Source organism: Peromyscus maniculatus, chromosome 4 (genome assembly GCF_049852395.1).
Source record: "Peromyscus maniculatus bairdii isolate BWxNUB_F1_BW_parent chromosome 4, HU_Pman_BW_mat_3.1, whole genome shotgun sequence".
Classification (NCBI taxonomy): domain Eukaryota; kingdom Metazoa; phylum Chordata; class Mammalia; order Rodentia; family Cricetidae; genus Peromyscus; species Peromyscus maniculatus.
The window spans coordinates 106,469,035-106,485,644 of record NC_134855.1 but is presented as its reverse complement, the minus strand read 5'-3'; the positions used below and the strand labels follow the sequence as shown (position 1 = coordinate 106,485,644).

The following is a 16,610-nucleotide window of genomic DNA, read 5'->3' as shown; positions in this document are numbered from 1 at the left end:
AAGCATTGACCTCATCAGGGTTGTTGTTAATACAGCTTTCTCATAGTCTCAGAGTTTTTCAGACCTTAATTTGCAGGTAAGCTAAGCCAGTAGTTTCTAAATTGCTAAAATTTACGTGGGGAGTCTTCAAATACAGATCTTCCAATCCTGCTCCACACCTGCTTAGTTGGAGTGGGGGTGGGGGAGGGGCAGCATCCAGAACCTGTAGTTTTAAAAGTGCTCAGTAAATATGGAGAGTTTATAGGTTAGCAGTTGGGACTCTGTCTCATGCCAGAGACCTAATCTTTGATAGTCAAAATAATCTTCTGGATAGCTGAAAAGCATATAGGCAGGAGAGAGTTCCCTAACATGAAAATCGCCGTGTGTGTGTGTGTGTGTGTGTGTGTGTGTGTGTGTGTGTGTGTGTGTGAAGTAGAGTTCCACATTCTAGCAGAAGCCCGGGGCCCAGAACACTGCTCCCGTATGGGGTCCGTCTGCTGTCGGTTGCAGAGAATGACTGTGGCACTGTGCTGGTCCTCTGCTTGCTGCCTCTCTTGGCACAGTAGCTAGGCGGTGCTTCTTGTTGCTAGTTAAATGCTCTCTTCCTTTTAAAAACTCTGGGAACCCTCACCCCTCCACCATCTGGAACAGTCTCCACGGAAGAATGTCTCCTCTGGGTGCTGTAGCCTTGGTACCTTTAGAGGGAATTCTTAAGATCAGTAGTTAGCCCTGCCACACTGGGATTCCCGTCTCCTCCCTGCTGTGCCATTGTACGCAGCCTCTTCCCCAGAGATTAATACACCAGTGCATCTCCATTATGAGTCAAGAATGAACTTGACCTTTGTTCCTTTTACTTGGAAGTTGCCCTCGTGATGAAGAAAGTGAGCCACACCAGGGAGGGCTCCTTAGTGTGGTCAAGTGGATCTCAGCACCCACGGATCTCCATAGCCTCGTGTTGATCCTGTCAGCCATATTTGAAACATGCCATAGAATGCAACCCTGGAAATGACATGATTGGAACATCTTACCGTTTGGTAAACAGACCGTTCTCTCTGTTCCTCACACAGGCTATAAGAAGTCTTAAAAAGAGAGACATGTCAGACACATCTGATCTTTGGCAGATAAAGTTGATATTAGAGTTTTTCAGTTCACGAAGCCACCAGGAAAGGCAGCAGAACCAACCTAAGCGAGGGCTCTTCATGAACTCTGAGTTCCTGCCTGTGGTGAAGTGCACTATCGATGCCACCCTGGACCAGTGGCTGCAAGGTATGGTGGCACCATGCACTTGTGCTTTTAGGATACACTTAACTGAGACTCTTCCATTCTAACAGTTCTCACTGGCAAACAAGGTAAACCTGGGCACAATCTGTGGCTTGATTGTTTCTAGTTTGATGAGTTCAAGTCTGGTTATGTCTTTAAAAAATACACCTGCTTTAGGAATGGGCTTATTGAATGAGTCAGTGAGATACTGTGGTCATGGCTCTGCCAGGAGAAGTACTGACTTCAGAAAGAAGGAAACTGTCAAGTTACTCTTAACTCCAGAAGTGATGTTGACTCACCTGAGTATCATGACTATGGGAATACAGTTGACAGTGTACTTGTACCTGAAGTTGACTTTCTGCAGTCAGTTCTTGGATTTTTATATTCCTTTCGTTTCATTCAAATCTTCGCAGCAAATAGCTGACAGTGACCTGCTTTGAGTACATGCCAACCCTAGTCCTAGTAATAACTGTGCTTCCTTATTTAAGCTGTCCTGCTGGACACTGGGAAATAAGTTTCTGACAAACACTCAGACTGTGAAGCAACTTATGGGGAGTGACTGAAGGAAGCAGCTGTGCCAACACTGCCCGTATATTTACCAGATGCTTCTGTGTAGCTCTGAAATGTTTGTGACAGGCATTTTAATCACCATTTTTTTTGTGAAAATGCTATATAATAGGTGTCAATGTTTTCTTTCCATTGAGTTTGGTATTACAACACCTGTAGATTGCCTTTGTTAGTGTTATTGGGAAGTATGTCATGAAGTCTTGGCAAATTCTCTGATGGCAAACGTCTTAGAGTGGAAAATTTTGGCAGTGACAGCCCATTCTTAGCTCAGTACCTGGTTGGTCTTGTTGCTCTTTAGGGCAGTTGGTGAATTCAGTTTTCCAGACACCTTTATGTCTCTTATTTGTTTTCTCAAATTTTCTTTTTGCTTCAAATGTTTTATGTCTGTAGCAGAAGACTGAACTGAATTTGGTTTAAATAACGAAGCTAGCAGTAAGCTTGTATTACTAGAAGCACACAGTTAAGACAGCTTTAAGAGACTCTTAAATTGTTGGGGCTTAACCTTTTACCTGAAGTTCTGTTTGCTATGCTGTGTGTGGTCACATTATCTCTTTGTACTAAACAACCAGCAATTCCTTTCCTTCAGATTTTCATGATGCTCAGAGAAGGGAGTTGCTTTTAGGAACCTTGGTATGAAAATAGGGTCATTCCTGTCCCAGAAGCAAACGTGGCATTGACCATCTCCCAAGCTGACCCAAGCTGCATCTCATCCCATTCCTCAATCCACCCCTCCCTGTTGCAGAGAATGCCTTTACTGAATGGCTTGGGTCACTTGTCCTCAGTGGTCACTGCCTGAGGACAGACTTGCTGTGGTTGCCTTAAACCAGTGATTCTCAAGGCATGGCCCCGAGCAGCAGCAGTGCCCGCATCTTGTTACAAACGTGCTTTCGTGCTTGCACTCCAGAAACTCCAGGCTGAGTCAGACTGTTTCAGAAGCACTGTGATAGGCATTGGAATTCGATCATCTCCTGCCAAGAGTAAACAGAGTCTGGTCCTGGGCTGAAGGCATTCTCCCTGAATATTACACTGCAGGAAAAGATGTGCCAGTGGGTGTTTGTTTTCCCGGAATCACATGTATCTGTGTATATTTTCTCACCTTGTCAGCACTCTAAACAGGCCAATATTAGGCCACCCTGGCATCTGTACCTGTGCAACACTGCCTGGTTTGTGCCAAGGGCTAAGTATGCACTTTTGAAAAAGTAATACAAATAATCATTCCCATTTCTCTCTTCTTGGTCCGTTCAACTCCTTTTGTGTCCTCTCACAGCTGGAGGTGATGTGTGTGTGCATGCCTACCTCAGTGGGCAGCCTGTTGAGAAATCTCAGCTAACCATGTTGGCCTGCTTCCTTGTCTACCACTCTGTGCCAGCACCACGACACTTGCCGCCTCTGGGACTGGAAGGTAATCCTATCTCGGCCCTCTTTTCAGTACTTGTTCCACTAGTTTCTAGTTAGGGAGAAATTCTGGTGAGTTACCCTTGCAAATGCAGTGCTCATCTGTGCTCATGCTTTGTGTTTGTTGAGAATGCTTTCTGAAAATAGAACAAACCTTATACTTTTACTTCTATTAAAAAAAAGAAAGAAAAGATGTTTTTCAGGACTATAAACTAAATGTGAATATTTTTCTGTTATAATGAATGGCATCTGTATGTGTATTTAAGTTATATGGGTTGAACGCAGGGTCTTGGGCATGGCAGTCAAACACTCTACCACTGAGCTATATTTATAGAACTTACTTGACTTTTCTTATAACTTTCTAAGGTTTCCTAGTTTTTTGGGTTTTTGTTTTTTTTTTTTTTTTTTTTTTTTTTCTCGAGACAAGGTTTCTCTGTGTAGCTTTGTGCCTTTCCTGGATCTCGCTCTGTGGACCAGGCTGGCCTCGAACTCACAGAGATCCACCTGCCTCTGCCTCTGTCTCCCGAATGCTGGTATTAAAGGCATGCGCCACCACTGCCCGGCCTGTTTCCTAGTTTTTAAGAGTTGTATGTAGTCACAATTTCTGTTACCCTAAAACTTGAAAGCTGCAGGTACTTACTTTTGTATATATTTACAATTTTTACATGAAGAAGTATAAGAAGTGAGTGAGTGCTATTTGGAATATGGAAATAGGCACTGAGTTTGTTTTATTCATGTCACATTTAAATTGCTCAAAATATTTTTGAGAAGGGGAAGGTTGTTTGGTTAATGTTTAATCACTTTTAGTTTAATGCCATTACTCGTTTATGTGATTTAGGAAACCTCAGAAAAATGTACTATAAACAGACTTCTAATTACGGCCATGAGGAATTGCTTATGTTTTGTGGCTTCTCTCATGGAAACAAATGCAGAAAGACAAATGCATAAAGTAGCAGCTTGGTGTTCCCCTTGCTGGCTGGACTGTTGAAGAGTTTCTTGGCTGTGGTGGTACAGCCAGAAGACCTCAAATTGTGGGAGGGGGGTGAGGACAGAGGCCAAGGGGGCTGGAGTTGGCAAGGTGGCTCTCAGAGAGGAGAGAGCCATTCAGAAAATGCCAGAGTGTGCCTCTGCTTTCAGAAGAGCTACTGGCCAAAAAGTTGCATGTAAAGGAGCTCCCTGGAGGGAAGAGCTTACAAATGGACAAGATAACTTGCCAGTCGTTTATATCAGCCCAAGACTAGCACCTGTCTCACAGTTTCTTAATAGAATTTAGGAGGGTATGGCCTTAGTCATGGGAAGTAAATTGCCTCTGGACTAAATAAGAGTTGTGGTCACACCTAACAAATATCAAAGGATCAACACAAGTTGTGATCTGTGATCATAACTGCATGTATGTTTTTTTGTAATTTAACTGTATCCAGATCAAAGTTTAATAGCTCAAGAACACAGAAATGCCCAGCACTCAAGTGGGTGAAATTCAGTATTTGGGATACAGTAAAAAACAGTCCCCAAACTGAGCATATGGTGGCCCACACCTGTAATCTAAGCACTTGGAAGGCAGGAATTCCTGGAGGGGAAGCAGTTCAAGGTCATCCTTGGCTGTAGAGTGAGTTCAGGGCTGGCCATGGCCCTGTCTCAGGAAAAATAGCAACAGTAATAACAGCTCCATTGACAGGCCCACAAGCTGCCATGCTCATGCAGCCCCAGGCTTGGGCTTGGTTAGATGTGTGCTGCCTCAAGCCGCTTCTGCACTCCTCTTTGTTGCTACAAGTCAAATGCTGGCTTTCCCTGGCTTATGGCTGTGCCAGATCCTTCCCTCCCTTTCCCCTTGTGCTTTCTTCCTTTGCTCCCCACCCTCTTCTTATTCAGATAAGAAAGTAAACACTACAGAATGAGGGGAAAAAATAATCCCAAGATGCAGAGAAACAGGAAAGTGTGTATAACCTGGACTGTTGGGACTATGGGGTGTGTGTGTGTGTGTGTGTGTGTGTGTGTGTGTGTGAGTGAGTGAGTGATGAAGCTCGAAAGACTTCTGTGGTGATGCCCCAAACTTCCCTCAGGTGCGATGGGTTGAGATTGTGTGTGTGTGTGTGTGTGTGTGTGTGTGTGTGTGTGTGTGTGTGTGTGTGTGATGAAGCTCGAAAGACTTCTATGGTGATGCCCCAAACTTCCCTCAGGTGCGATGGGTTGAGATCTTGGTAGTATAATAGAATCATCTGGGTAGCTTTCAAAACCTTGGATGCCCAGGCCTCACTCCCAGTGAGTTATGTGTAATCTGTGGGACCAAGACTAGTAGACATTAGGTCAACTCTCAGTCTTCAGTCTGTGGTGGGTTTTTGTTTTTGTTTTCTGTTTTTGGTAAAAGATTGAACTCACAGATCAGAAATTAAATATTAGAATCACTTTTCAAAATCTCTTATAGTAATTGAGGCTAATTAAATTTAATATACACCAGTAAGTTCCCACAGTGGTTAATTTCTAAAGTACAGAATGGGTAAGTTTTAATTCTTTTTTTTGGGGGGGGGGGCAAAGAAAAGGGTTTATTTCATTTACAGTTCCATATAAAAGGGTTTATTTCACTTAACAGTTCATCATCAAAGCAGTAAGGGCAGGTACCTACCTGGAGGCAGGAGCTGATGCCATAGAGGAATGCTGCTTACTAGTCTGTTTATCACAGCTTGCTCAGTCTGCTTACTTATAGAACCCAGGACCACCAACCCAGGAATGGTATAAGTTTTAATTCTTAGTGTTTCAGGAAATTAAAAATTCAGGGATTGCCACTGGGGGCTTCTGTCTAGAAGGAAGACTGCCTGGCTCAAACATGGTGTGTTGAGCTCCTTGGGAGGGCTGTGTGACTGAGGCTGTGCAGCGACGTAACCTTCTGCATCTCTGTCTCTTCAGGGAGCACAAGCTTTGCTGAACTCCTCTTCAGGTTTAAACAGCTGAAGATTCCAGTCCGAGCTTTGCTAAGACTGGCTCCTTTGCTGCTTGGAAACCCCCAGCCCATGGTTATGTGACCACATCTGGTAGGACACCAACTCAAAGCTGCCTGCAGCACAGAATCATGATGGCAGCAGAGCTAAGGCAGCCAGCGTTTTGTGACCAGTGGAACTCAGACGCCTCACTATGTTTAAAGTCTATGTTGAAAATAGTCCAGAGACACTGTTGCTGTTCACGTGTCATTATCCAATGTATAAAAGTCAGTTAAAAGTCTCTTTTGTAAATAAAGATTTTTGGTTTGTTTTCACAACTATTGATGATTGCTTTGGACTTCAGAAAGCAGAGTGACAGATGGATTTTTGAAGCCTTTGAACTTCAGTGGTTCAGGAGAAAGGTCTGTACTCAGAAGTGCAAGATTTAAAAGCCACATCACAAAAGTGGACTTCTGCCGCTGCAGGAGAGTTCCTGTTTGTCTGTGTGTCTCAATTGTCTTCTCTACTACAAGAAGGTTTCTAGGGAAGAATTGCCCAGCATGGAGTGCTGGACTAGGCCTCTGAAAATTATGTTGGAGCCCTGACCTCACTGTGACTGTATGTGGACCTGCAGTTCTTCGGAGGTAACTGAGATTAAAGGATACCATAAGGAGGAGTCCTAATATGATAGAAGCAATTACCTACCCAGAAGTGGAAGAGGGATGCTTTTCTCTCTGTATCATGTGAGAATTTGCAACACAGCTCTTAAAAGCCAAGAAGATTCCCTCCTGGGGAAGCAGTCAGATAGTGTCTTGGACCTCAGCATCTAGAAGTATAAGAAATTTGTGATGCTTCAGCCATCTTGTCTGTGGTATTTGGTTTTAGCAGCCTGTGCAGGCTAGTGCATGATAGCTGCCCCAGATACCTGAAATATAAAATTACCCCTGTAGAGGAGTGTTAAGAAAGTCCATCTGAAGTGAAGATTTGGAGAGTGCTTTTGTATTCTGAGTTTCCGGACAGCCCATGATGCAAGGTAGTCCTCTCAGGGCACCCGAAGCTTCAGCTCCATGGGGCAGGAAAAAAGCTCCTTCTGCTTCACTCCAGCCTGTACTCACAGCTTGCTTTCAGACGAGTGGGACCATGAATGGGTAGGAACTGCAAAATGTCTATTTACTGATTTCCTGTTTGTTTCTGAAAAAGCAAATAGAAGTGGCTCCATTGGGATTTGGTGATGTCCGTCTGCCTGCCTGTATCAAGGTAATTTGTGGCTGACTTTGAGGGCAAGATGTGCTTTCCTTCCCACTTAAAGATTGCTATGAAATGGTAGGTGATGAACATCGGTTTCATCAAGATTGAACCCACTGTCCAGGCAATTGTTACTTTCGCTCTCAATTGTTAATGGTTGCCATAGGAAGATTTTAGAGGCATTTAAGTAGTGTTTGGACACACATTAACTCATTCAGGAGGGAAAATAGTCATGAAGATGTCAACAAGAGTGAATAGTGAGCTTTAAAGAGAGGACTGAATACAGTGGAAACAGCATTGGTGGGCCTACTGGTCAGCTGGATGGGCACCAAGAAGAAATTCTAGTGCTCTTGAGTCAGCATGCTAGGGTCATCAGATAAATCATTATCTTTACTAGTCTCCAAAACAAATCGTAGGAAGCAGTCTCACCATCCACAACAGCCAGCCTCCCGGGAGCTACAATAAGGGAAGAGCTAGAGAAACCTGACAGTGAAGTGTCTAGTCTCAAAGCGGCACTTGTGACTTCAAGTGAAGGCTGATTAGCCAGGACTTGTTATATTGCTTCACCTCCTGTGCACATGGAGTGGAGACAAGGCGTAGCTGCTGTGAGTACAAGTATTGTCTGCTACAGACAGACACAGTTGAACAGTGCACTCAGATCCTTCCCCTAAGGGATACTGACATTTGCTCCTCCCTCAAGGTCTGGTGAGGGAGCAAAGGCAAATTGAGGTCAGATGCCAGGCTTCAGCTGCACTGCTTTGTCAGAGCCCTCAACATGCTGGGTTCTATTCATCCCACTGCGCCCCAGTTCCACTTCAATCTGCTGCCGCCTGCACGGATTCTAGCTACTCAATGTGAACTGAAAGGACTTTGCGTTGGCAGAGCTTATGAATACGTTGAAAAACAGGCAAGCATCTTTGGAATCACATGGGCCTTTGTGTCTGTTTTCTTGAGTTGTACTCATTGACTTAGTCTATTACTATCGTCATACATAGAGCATCTTGTTTAAGCTGTTGTCTTTTAGCTAAAAATGCTTCTTTGGTAAACTTTTAATACTGTAATCTTTTTCCTTTAGAATAATTTGGAAAGTACTTTTCAGACTTTTTTCTTTGAAACATTCATATTAGAATTTTAAAACAGGAACTTCATAATAAATTCAGTAAGATTTATAAGTACCTGCCAGATCTTAATTTCTGTTCTTTTATACTCCAGTGCTTAGCTGAACTGGTAGCTTTTCTCTATAGCTAATGGATGTCTCAAGTCTCTGCCTTGTGAGAATGTATGCTTTAAGAACTCAAGACATGCTGGATCCTGATGTCACAGTCACCTCATGGGTGGATGTAGGATGGGTCCCTAAAACAAGGACAGAGGTGGGAAGCTAGTGTTAGGTGGAATTGTCCTTCTGATTGAAACATCCCTCCAGGAAGAAGGGGTAGAGGAGGCTCAAGAGACTAAAGAGACATCACATGTCTTGGAAAGTTGACGCTTAAGGATCACAAAGTGCTCCCCCAAGGTTGTAGAAATGGAACTCTGTATGTGTGTGTGTGCTGGGGGAAGGGGAAGGATGGGAACAGGACTGAAAGGGACAGGTTGACTGTGACCACCAGAGCTGCCTAAAGGAGGCTTAGCTGCCTGGGAGAGGAGGTTCTGACTAGTCAAGCAACCTGCAAGTTGTGAAGCGTTGTTGCCCATGTTGAGCTGGGCTTTGGTGATACAGCTGCTTTTGAGTTGCCCTGCTCTTAGAACGCAACACCCCTACTCTTGTAAGCGGCCCCCAATAAACTCATTAATTTGCAAAATTGGACTTTGGCAATGTCATTTCTTTGGTCTGTCATTGATTTCCCTAACTGATGATGTATGGATCAGGCTCGGGGCTGGGGAAGAGTCTTCCCCAGGAAAAGTCACACAAAGCTAGTTAGTACCACTCAGCTATCGTTCGTACTTGGCTGTTTGTGTGCACATTTGACTTCTCAAGAATGTTTGGAGTTTGAGTCAGTGACTCAGTAATAGAGTGTAAGCACATACTAGGCCCGGGGTTCTATCCCCTAACCACACAGAAATATTTTCAGTATTACCTTTTCTGTCAGCAATTAAACAGGTGGTTTCACTAAACAGGAAAAGTTATGGACAGATGAGCACAGATCTGAAGCTGAGGAATCCTGAACAGACCCATTTTAAGTAGCCTGCTAAGCTGCAGCCTTCCCGACCCTCCAGACGACACGAGCTAGGTCAAACCCTTTTTCCACATCCTGTACACAATTTGTTTCAACCCCGAGAGCAGGCCATGGGTTCTCTCTCCAGTCACCTCACTCTAAACTCTGCTGTACTAGTTCTTTAAGTCATCTGTCCACCCAGTTCATGGTCTGCATGTGAGCTTGTAGACAAACCAAGCATCAGACGACCAACTTAATTCTTGAATCATGTTTAAATTAAGCAGTTGTGTATGTGTGAAGGCGCATGTGTGCCACAGAATCCCCACGGTGGGGATTACTCACTCTTTGAGATTTAAGTTTATGGATTTGAGTGCTTGTTTCAATGTATGTCCATTCACTACATGCTTGTAGTGTCCCCAGAAGCCAGAAGAGGGCATCAGATCCCTTGGGAATGGATTTACAGACTGTTGGGAGCTTCTGTGTAAGTGTCAGGAATTGAACCCAGGTCCCTTGCAAGAACAGGCAGTGCTCATAATGGCTGAGCCATCTCTTTAATTCCAAGAGGAAAACTTTTGAGTGTGTGTCTTCACCTACATTGCTGAGGGATGGTCTCTCTAGTTCCTGCTGTGTGGCATGCTCGAGGGATCAAACTCCTATCAAGCTTGCAGGGCAAGAGCTTTTTTTTAATCTGCTGGCTCTACTGAATCACCCTTAGTGCCTGGCTTTCCTCCTGGTTCCCAAGGCCTTAGATGCTCTGAACCTTGGCTTCCTTCCTAGATGCTCTGAACCTTGGCTTCCTTCCTCGGTCATGCAGATGGCACTCTTGTCTTGGGGGTGCTAACTGCTAGCCCTTCCCTTTCCCAACCATTGTTTTTTAGTGCTTTGGAATGATCTTTCAAAGAGTGAAGAGCTAGAATTTGCTTTGTGAGTCAATCAGTTCTTTTTAGTAAAAAAACAAAAAAACAAAAAACAAATAATGTAACCAAATATAACCAAACTACTACTAACTAAAACAACAGAACCAAAACAATATAATTCAAATGATATAACCGGTACAATGTAATGCTGTGTGGTATTTAATTTCTCATTTAAAATTTTTACTTGATCTGTTTTCTTTGCTCTTTTCAAACCTATCGGATGCTTTGTGCTTAGGATGGCTCCACTTCTCCAATCCCTCTTTCCTATTCCTTGTCTTCCAACTTTTTTGTTTCTAGTGTTGGTGGTACCCACACCCTTACCTTCTGGGCTTCCCCTCTTCCTCCTCCTGGGCCCTAATGGCTGCGTGTTAATTCATTAGGACATGTAATTGCATATAAGCTCACCCCTCCTGTTGACTTTGATTTCAGCCTCACATCTCTACAGTATAAGGTCCAGTACCTCAGGGCTTTATCTCGGATTTTCCCACAGCCTCCATGTGGTGTAAGCAAGCCTTCACTGGATAATCTGGTAGACTGCAGAAAGGGCTTTGAAGACAGCTTCCCCAGGAAACTTAGAAAGTGTCTTTTCATCCCCTGATGTAAGTCTCCATCTCCCAGCCTGAGCTGTTCCCCTCCCCATCTCAGGTGTCTCTCTAGTGTCCTCCTTGTCATTTCTTAGTGGTGGAATTGACTTCCACCTCCATGTTCTTCCTCAGTAGGAAAACTCCTGAGATTTCTATCATAACCTTCTTATCCTTGGTCTCTGAGGCTATTGCCTCTTTTAAGGGACCTTTCCCTGGGACGTCAAGGGGTCAGGGACCTTTGTAGGTTGGTACTCATTTGGAGGTTGAGGACAGTGATTCCTTGGCTGAAGACTGCTTGCTCTCGCTGGGCTTTCCATCTTACATCCTGAGGCAGGATGGAGGTGGGTGGCTGCCATTGTACAGATACCTGAATCCCAGGGATAAGACGATGGTCCAGGAAGGGGATGACATGGGTAGGGCCAACCATACAAAGGGGAAGTGCAAGACAAACTCCTAAACACTGCATAGAGCCTGCATGGAAGAAAACAGCTGGGGACATTAGTGGTCACTCAGCTGTCTATGAAAGACAAGGCTCTAGAGGCCCTGAATTTGGAATTTAAAGATTAACAGCATTTGGAATTTATAAATATTCCCACTGTCCATCTAGACCCCTTTATCAGCTGTTTCTTGGGGGAGGCAGCTGCCTTCCTCCAGGAGGCCCTCAGCCCTGATATCCCAAACTGTGCTTGCTTTTCACATCATTGACACATGCATGTTGGATAATAGCCTGTTGAATGTTGTTGCTGTTGACTCTTCAACATGATAAATGGTGGGATTTGATCTGTTTCTCCATGGTTCTCAATGCTTAGCAAAATTTCCTCAACTCAAGAACCTGGGTTTTGTCCTTCTGTGTCTGTGATACCACAATCTGTCAATTTGCCATGTTGTGACTGTGCCTGGCTCCCCTTGCATTCCGTGAAGACTGATACTGACATCCTGGCGGGGATGGAGAGGTCATAGCCCACACTGCCCACAGCATCCTTCCTCCCTGCTTTCTTGTATCTTCTCATTGCCTGAAGTGTTGAGACTTTTCCTCCACCTAGAAGCTCTTTGCTTTAGAATTGTTTTCTGGAGACACAGATTTTATGTGAAGAAGTAGATTTTACGAGAAGTAGGGATCTTTGTATCCTTTACCAGCTGCCCTCAATACCATGACTAGTGGGAGCAGTAAATGGGTCTACCTGTGAAGAGGTAACTGTCTGTAATTTGTCAGCCTATTTTGTTCTGAGAACTTCATTGACACATGAAGGGAAACTCCTTACACCTTACAGAGCTAGTGAACCCTGAATCCATGCCACCTGGGTTTATTCTGAAGCCTGGGAGAAGGTTTCTCCATTTTGAGAATTGGCCCTAGGCATTTCCCCAGCTCACAGAACACACCCAGAAGTCAGTAGAAGGCTCTTTGACTCCTCAGGGTGGTAACTGGGTCTTGTCTTCTTGTTTATCCAGAGTTTTGTCCCCTCAATATGGTCCACAGTCCACATGCTCCTCTTCTGCTCCCTCCTGGGGAGCTTTAGCTCAGAAGCCGCCTTAATGGCAGCTTTGGAGGCAGCTGTGCTGGAGCCTGCGGGCTGTTCTAGAACTCTGCAGAAACAAAACTGTAAGTGCTTCCTGGCTGCCACTCTGAAATTTGGACATCGCCTCATGAGGACAAGGTGACAAGAAGTCACTCAGCTATAACTGGGCCTTCCTTCAGAGACACGGAAGTTTGGGGTGATAGAGTATGCATACTTTTCTTGGACATCCCCTAACTTACTTTGCCTCTGGCTCCTCTTCCTCCTGGTTCTCTCCTTGGGGACAGCCTCTACAGAAGCATCATTAGAGCTAGGCTGAGACGCTGCAGGGAGAGAAGACCCCACATGACCTTGGGAGAGACATACCATACCAGGCAATATGGGCTCCTACTTTCTGAGGAATTTGCATGTGAATTCTGAGGATAGGAAAGGAATGGTCTGTGGTTCCTCCCATTCCCTGCCCCCACCCATACACACACCTGCACTTACCTACAGAGGAGGCCAGGGATTGCCTTACTGTATACCATTTTTTACCATGCATAGGCTGCTCTCTGGTGCTGCTTTCTCTGTATTATTCTGCCCACAGAATGTCCTATAGAGACAAATGAATTCGTTGGGTTTCTCTGTGTCATAGTTACAAAAGTGGACAGGGATTGCCCTCCTGGCTCATCAGGACACCCCTTGCAGTGCCCCGCTAGAACTTGACATGAAGAGTTGAGGAAGAGCAGATATGGTGGGAAGAGGGGACCTGGAAACCAAGGATGAAGAGGACTAGGGACACACCTTCCACGGGCACTTTTTTCAGACCCTTCTTCACTGGTGACACTTCTTCACTGGGTTCTGATGCCTTGGGGCCATTTCTGAGGCAACCGATGTGAACATAAAAGAATCCTGTCTTCTCTTGTTTGTCTCAAAACAAGTAAGGGACTCAGCCTGATTAACTGTTATTCCCGTCATGAGCCCCCCAGAGACCTTTAGTTCATATGCAAAAGCAAAGAGCCTTTATTGCAAGCTTGAGCTTGGGTCTCCCTCCATTCTAACACAGTGGTTGGGTCAGGGAGAGCTCCAAGCTCAGCTGAGGCAGGGTTTTTAAGGAGTAAAGGATGGGGAGTAGGGGAATTCTGGATTCAGATGGGGGTTGAGCTCCTGATTGGGCAGGAGTGAGGCAACAGAAGTCTTGTCAAACGGGGATTGGTGCTGGCGTTGCTGCAAGGAACTTGGCAATTTATATACAGATTATGTAAGCTATCCTTAATGTTCTGGAGCATCTAGCACTTGCTTATCTCAATTCTGATTGGCCCCCTGCAGGGTATAGTTTGTGGCTTTTCCTGGTTATTGTAATGGTGAGGCCTAGTTCCAGTATTGTTAGTCTGCAGCCTATCATGGATGCATTAATGTTAAATTAGGCCTCTTCACTCCCCCACCTCAATAAGTAACTAGAGAGGACATAATCATGGATCCTGTGTGTCCAGGGTTAGGAGATGATATTGAGACTGGAGGACCACGAGTTGGACTGTGTTGACTCTTTCCCTGCACAAAGGCTGTCAGCCTGTTAGTCAAGCAGGGTCCCAAGGTCAGTAAGAGGATAAGGACTAGAAGTTTCTGGCTAGTGCTGAGAGTAGGGTGGTTAGCCAAGGGGGCTGATTAAAAAGATCTTTATATCATCTAGACTGTTTCTGGATCTCCCGTTCTCTGTCTTTAATTTTTTTCTTAGTATAGCCATTGAGTCATGAATGATCCCTGAGTGACCAACAGAAAAACAACATTTTTCTCCCCAAGTGTAGCATGGAGCCCCCCTTGCTGCATAAAAAGGAGATCCAGGCCCCATCTGTTCTGTAAGGCTATTTCAGCTAGGGAGTTTAGAGAACTTTCTAGTTTGTCAATCGAGTCCTCAATGTGAGCCAAGTCTGAATTTATGGCTGATTGTAAACCCTTGTAGTTTTTGTCTTGTAATATCAACGTTGAGGTCCTTATACCTGTTGCTCTTGTTAACTCAAGTCTGACCGAACTACGGCTGCCCCTATGGCCCTCTTAGATTTGGAGGAGGGGGACAGAGCTAGTTCCATCTAAGTCTCTTTATAGTATTTTATGTTGGAGAAGAGCTGGATCATCATACAGTACCCCTTTCCTGCCTTAGGACCGTAACATGAATGCATGGGGTCAACCCAGTGTTGCAGGCCCATCATCCAGAATGGGCAGTGTAATGAGTTTCATTCTGCACAGTCAAGGTTTTATTTTTGCTGGACTCTCTCAGAATGATTGACATGTAAGCAACAGATTTTCCCCAAAGGGAATTTGCCTTTGACTTAGTATTTTCAGTCTGTTAAGGGGACGGGATGATGTACTCTCTTCTGTAGCTGCTTCTAGCTGAAATTGGGGTGTCGTTTTCAGGGCCCAGGAAGGCCGAAAGGCTCGTCAAAGACTGGGCAATGGGGCATTTATCAGGCACATCTGATTAGCTGTTCCAGGAGAAGGGACAGGGAGCAATCATATTGACTAGACTGATTTGCATCAGCTTTCAGCAAGTCCAGAGCTCAGCAGTTTGCAGTCCATAGGTACTCCAAAGATGGTGTCTGTTAAATCTGCTGAGGTAAATATAGACTAAGGACAAAAGTTAAAATTTAGGAGCTTAAAAGAAAACCTTGTATTTGGAACTTTTATTTATCTGGAGTCCGTTTTGACCTGTGACAGGTAGATTTAAGCCTTATGACCTTTTGACTTTTTGCAACAAGTGTCTATAAGACAGCTCGGACAGATTTACATCTTGGAGACATAGCAAAAGTTATGGCTTTGGGTTAGCCTGATGAAAAACATCTTTAAGTCTATAAAGAAAATTTAAAATCTTGAGCTTATGACTGAATAGTGAGTATTCAGTGCTCTATCAATTTATCTGAACTCCTTTTATTAATGTTAAAACTCTAAACCTCTGAATTCTCAGTGTAATGATATATTTCTAGTCAAGCTTGCAAGTCATACAGGGTGTATACGATTAATAATATGTCCAAGACCAATTGTCCTGTCAGGCTTTTGTTTTTTTTGATTACTAAGGGAATAGAGAAACATAACCAGATAAGACTTTTAATTTATAAACATAGTCTATAAACAGATTTGGAATTTTCCTGATTCTATAGTATACTGTTATGCCCGGGTCGCAAGTCCCCCAACAAAACCACCAAGGAGCTGACTTCCAATGCAAAAAAAAAAAAAAGGTTTCTTTATTCAAGCCAAGCCTGGGTAGGGGCTTTGTCTGACACTCCCCCTTAAAGTGAGTGAAGGAGGAAGCCCTGAGCACTCATTACAAGGGGTTTGTATAGGAAAAGTTAACATGCAGTGGGTTACATATCATTGGATGAGGGAACTGGGGGTAAAGTAGTTCTTTGAAGTTACTGGCTGAACTATAAGCATGAAATTACTAATGGCTGACAGGATGCAAGGTATCTACAGAGACATAAATTTTTTAATCTCTATATCCTGTTTTGCTGAGTCCAGGATATATACACTTAGGTTTATTGTTCCAACCCTATTTTCACATGAGTTCAATCTCTGGTCAGCTCTAAATTTCCAGGTCAGCTTCTGGGTTCATTTATAGATCAGCAGATACCTTCAGATGGGGGCCGACACTCAAGAGGGCTACTGATTTTTCTCCTTCAGTACCATTATAGAAATATAATAATTTCTTGTATGATTCAGTTTGCCAAAATAGCCATAGCTTAATAATGTTGGCAAAAATGAAGAGGTTAGATATATATCTTTAAACCAGTTTTTGTAAAGTTCGATAAATCTTGAGAGAGACATTCTTTAAGCCAGTGGTTTTTAACTTTTTGTGGGCCATTGTTATGCAAATGTTTGACATGCAGGTGGCCCTAGGCTATTTCTATAAAAGGTCTTTTGACCTCCCCAGAGTCTTGAGGTTGAAAACTGTTGTTGTTAGGGAACCAGCCCCAACCTGTCGAAGGGTTCTTCAATGGAAGAGTAAGGAATTGAGAAATAATAGGAAGAAATATAGATTTAGACTAAGAAAAAGAGACACAGGATAGCTTTGGGAGGGCCCTGGGTCAACACCCAGTCGCTTTGAGTTTATTGC

General features: G+C 44.0%; 1 protein-coding gene and 1 long non-coding RNA gene across 3 annotated transcripts in view; one reads left to right on the top strand and one right to left on the bottom strand.

Moving 5' to 3' along the window:
* Anapc1 (anaphase promoting complex subunit 1) overlaps nucleotides 1-9,157 on the top strand; it is an 82,838-nt gene extending 73,681 nt beyond the window's left edge. For both annotated transcript variants that reach the window (XM_076570613.1, XM_076570612.1), the window contains exons 46-48: nucleotides 1,047-1,245; nucleotides 3,074-3,208; nucleotides 6,103-9,157. In XM_076570613.1, the coding sequence (XP_076426728.1) occupies nucleotides 1,047-1,245; nucleotides 3,074-3,208; nucleotides 6,103-6,218 (450 nt within the window). In that variant the 3' untranslated portion in view covers nucleotides 6,219-9,157. The remainder of the gene's footprint in view (nucleotides 1-1,046; nucleotides 1,246-3,073; nucleotides 3,209-6,102) is intronic.
* A 3,144-nt stretch (nucleotides 9,158-12,301) lies between these two features.
* On the bottom strand, nucleotides 12,302-13,120 carry LOC121828829 (uncharacterized). Its single transcript, XR_013050750.1, has 3 exons — nucleotides 13,016-13,120; nucleotides 12,769-12,849; nucleotides 12,302-12,596 (listed from the first exon to the last, which is right to left on the bottom strand). It is a non-coding gene; the product is annotated as an uncharacterized LOC121828829 (long non-coding RNA).
* Between the last annotated feature and the right edge of the window lie 3,490 nt (nucleotides 13,121-16,610).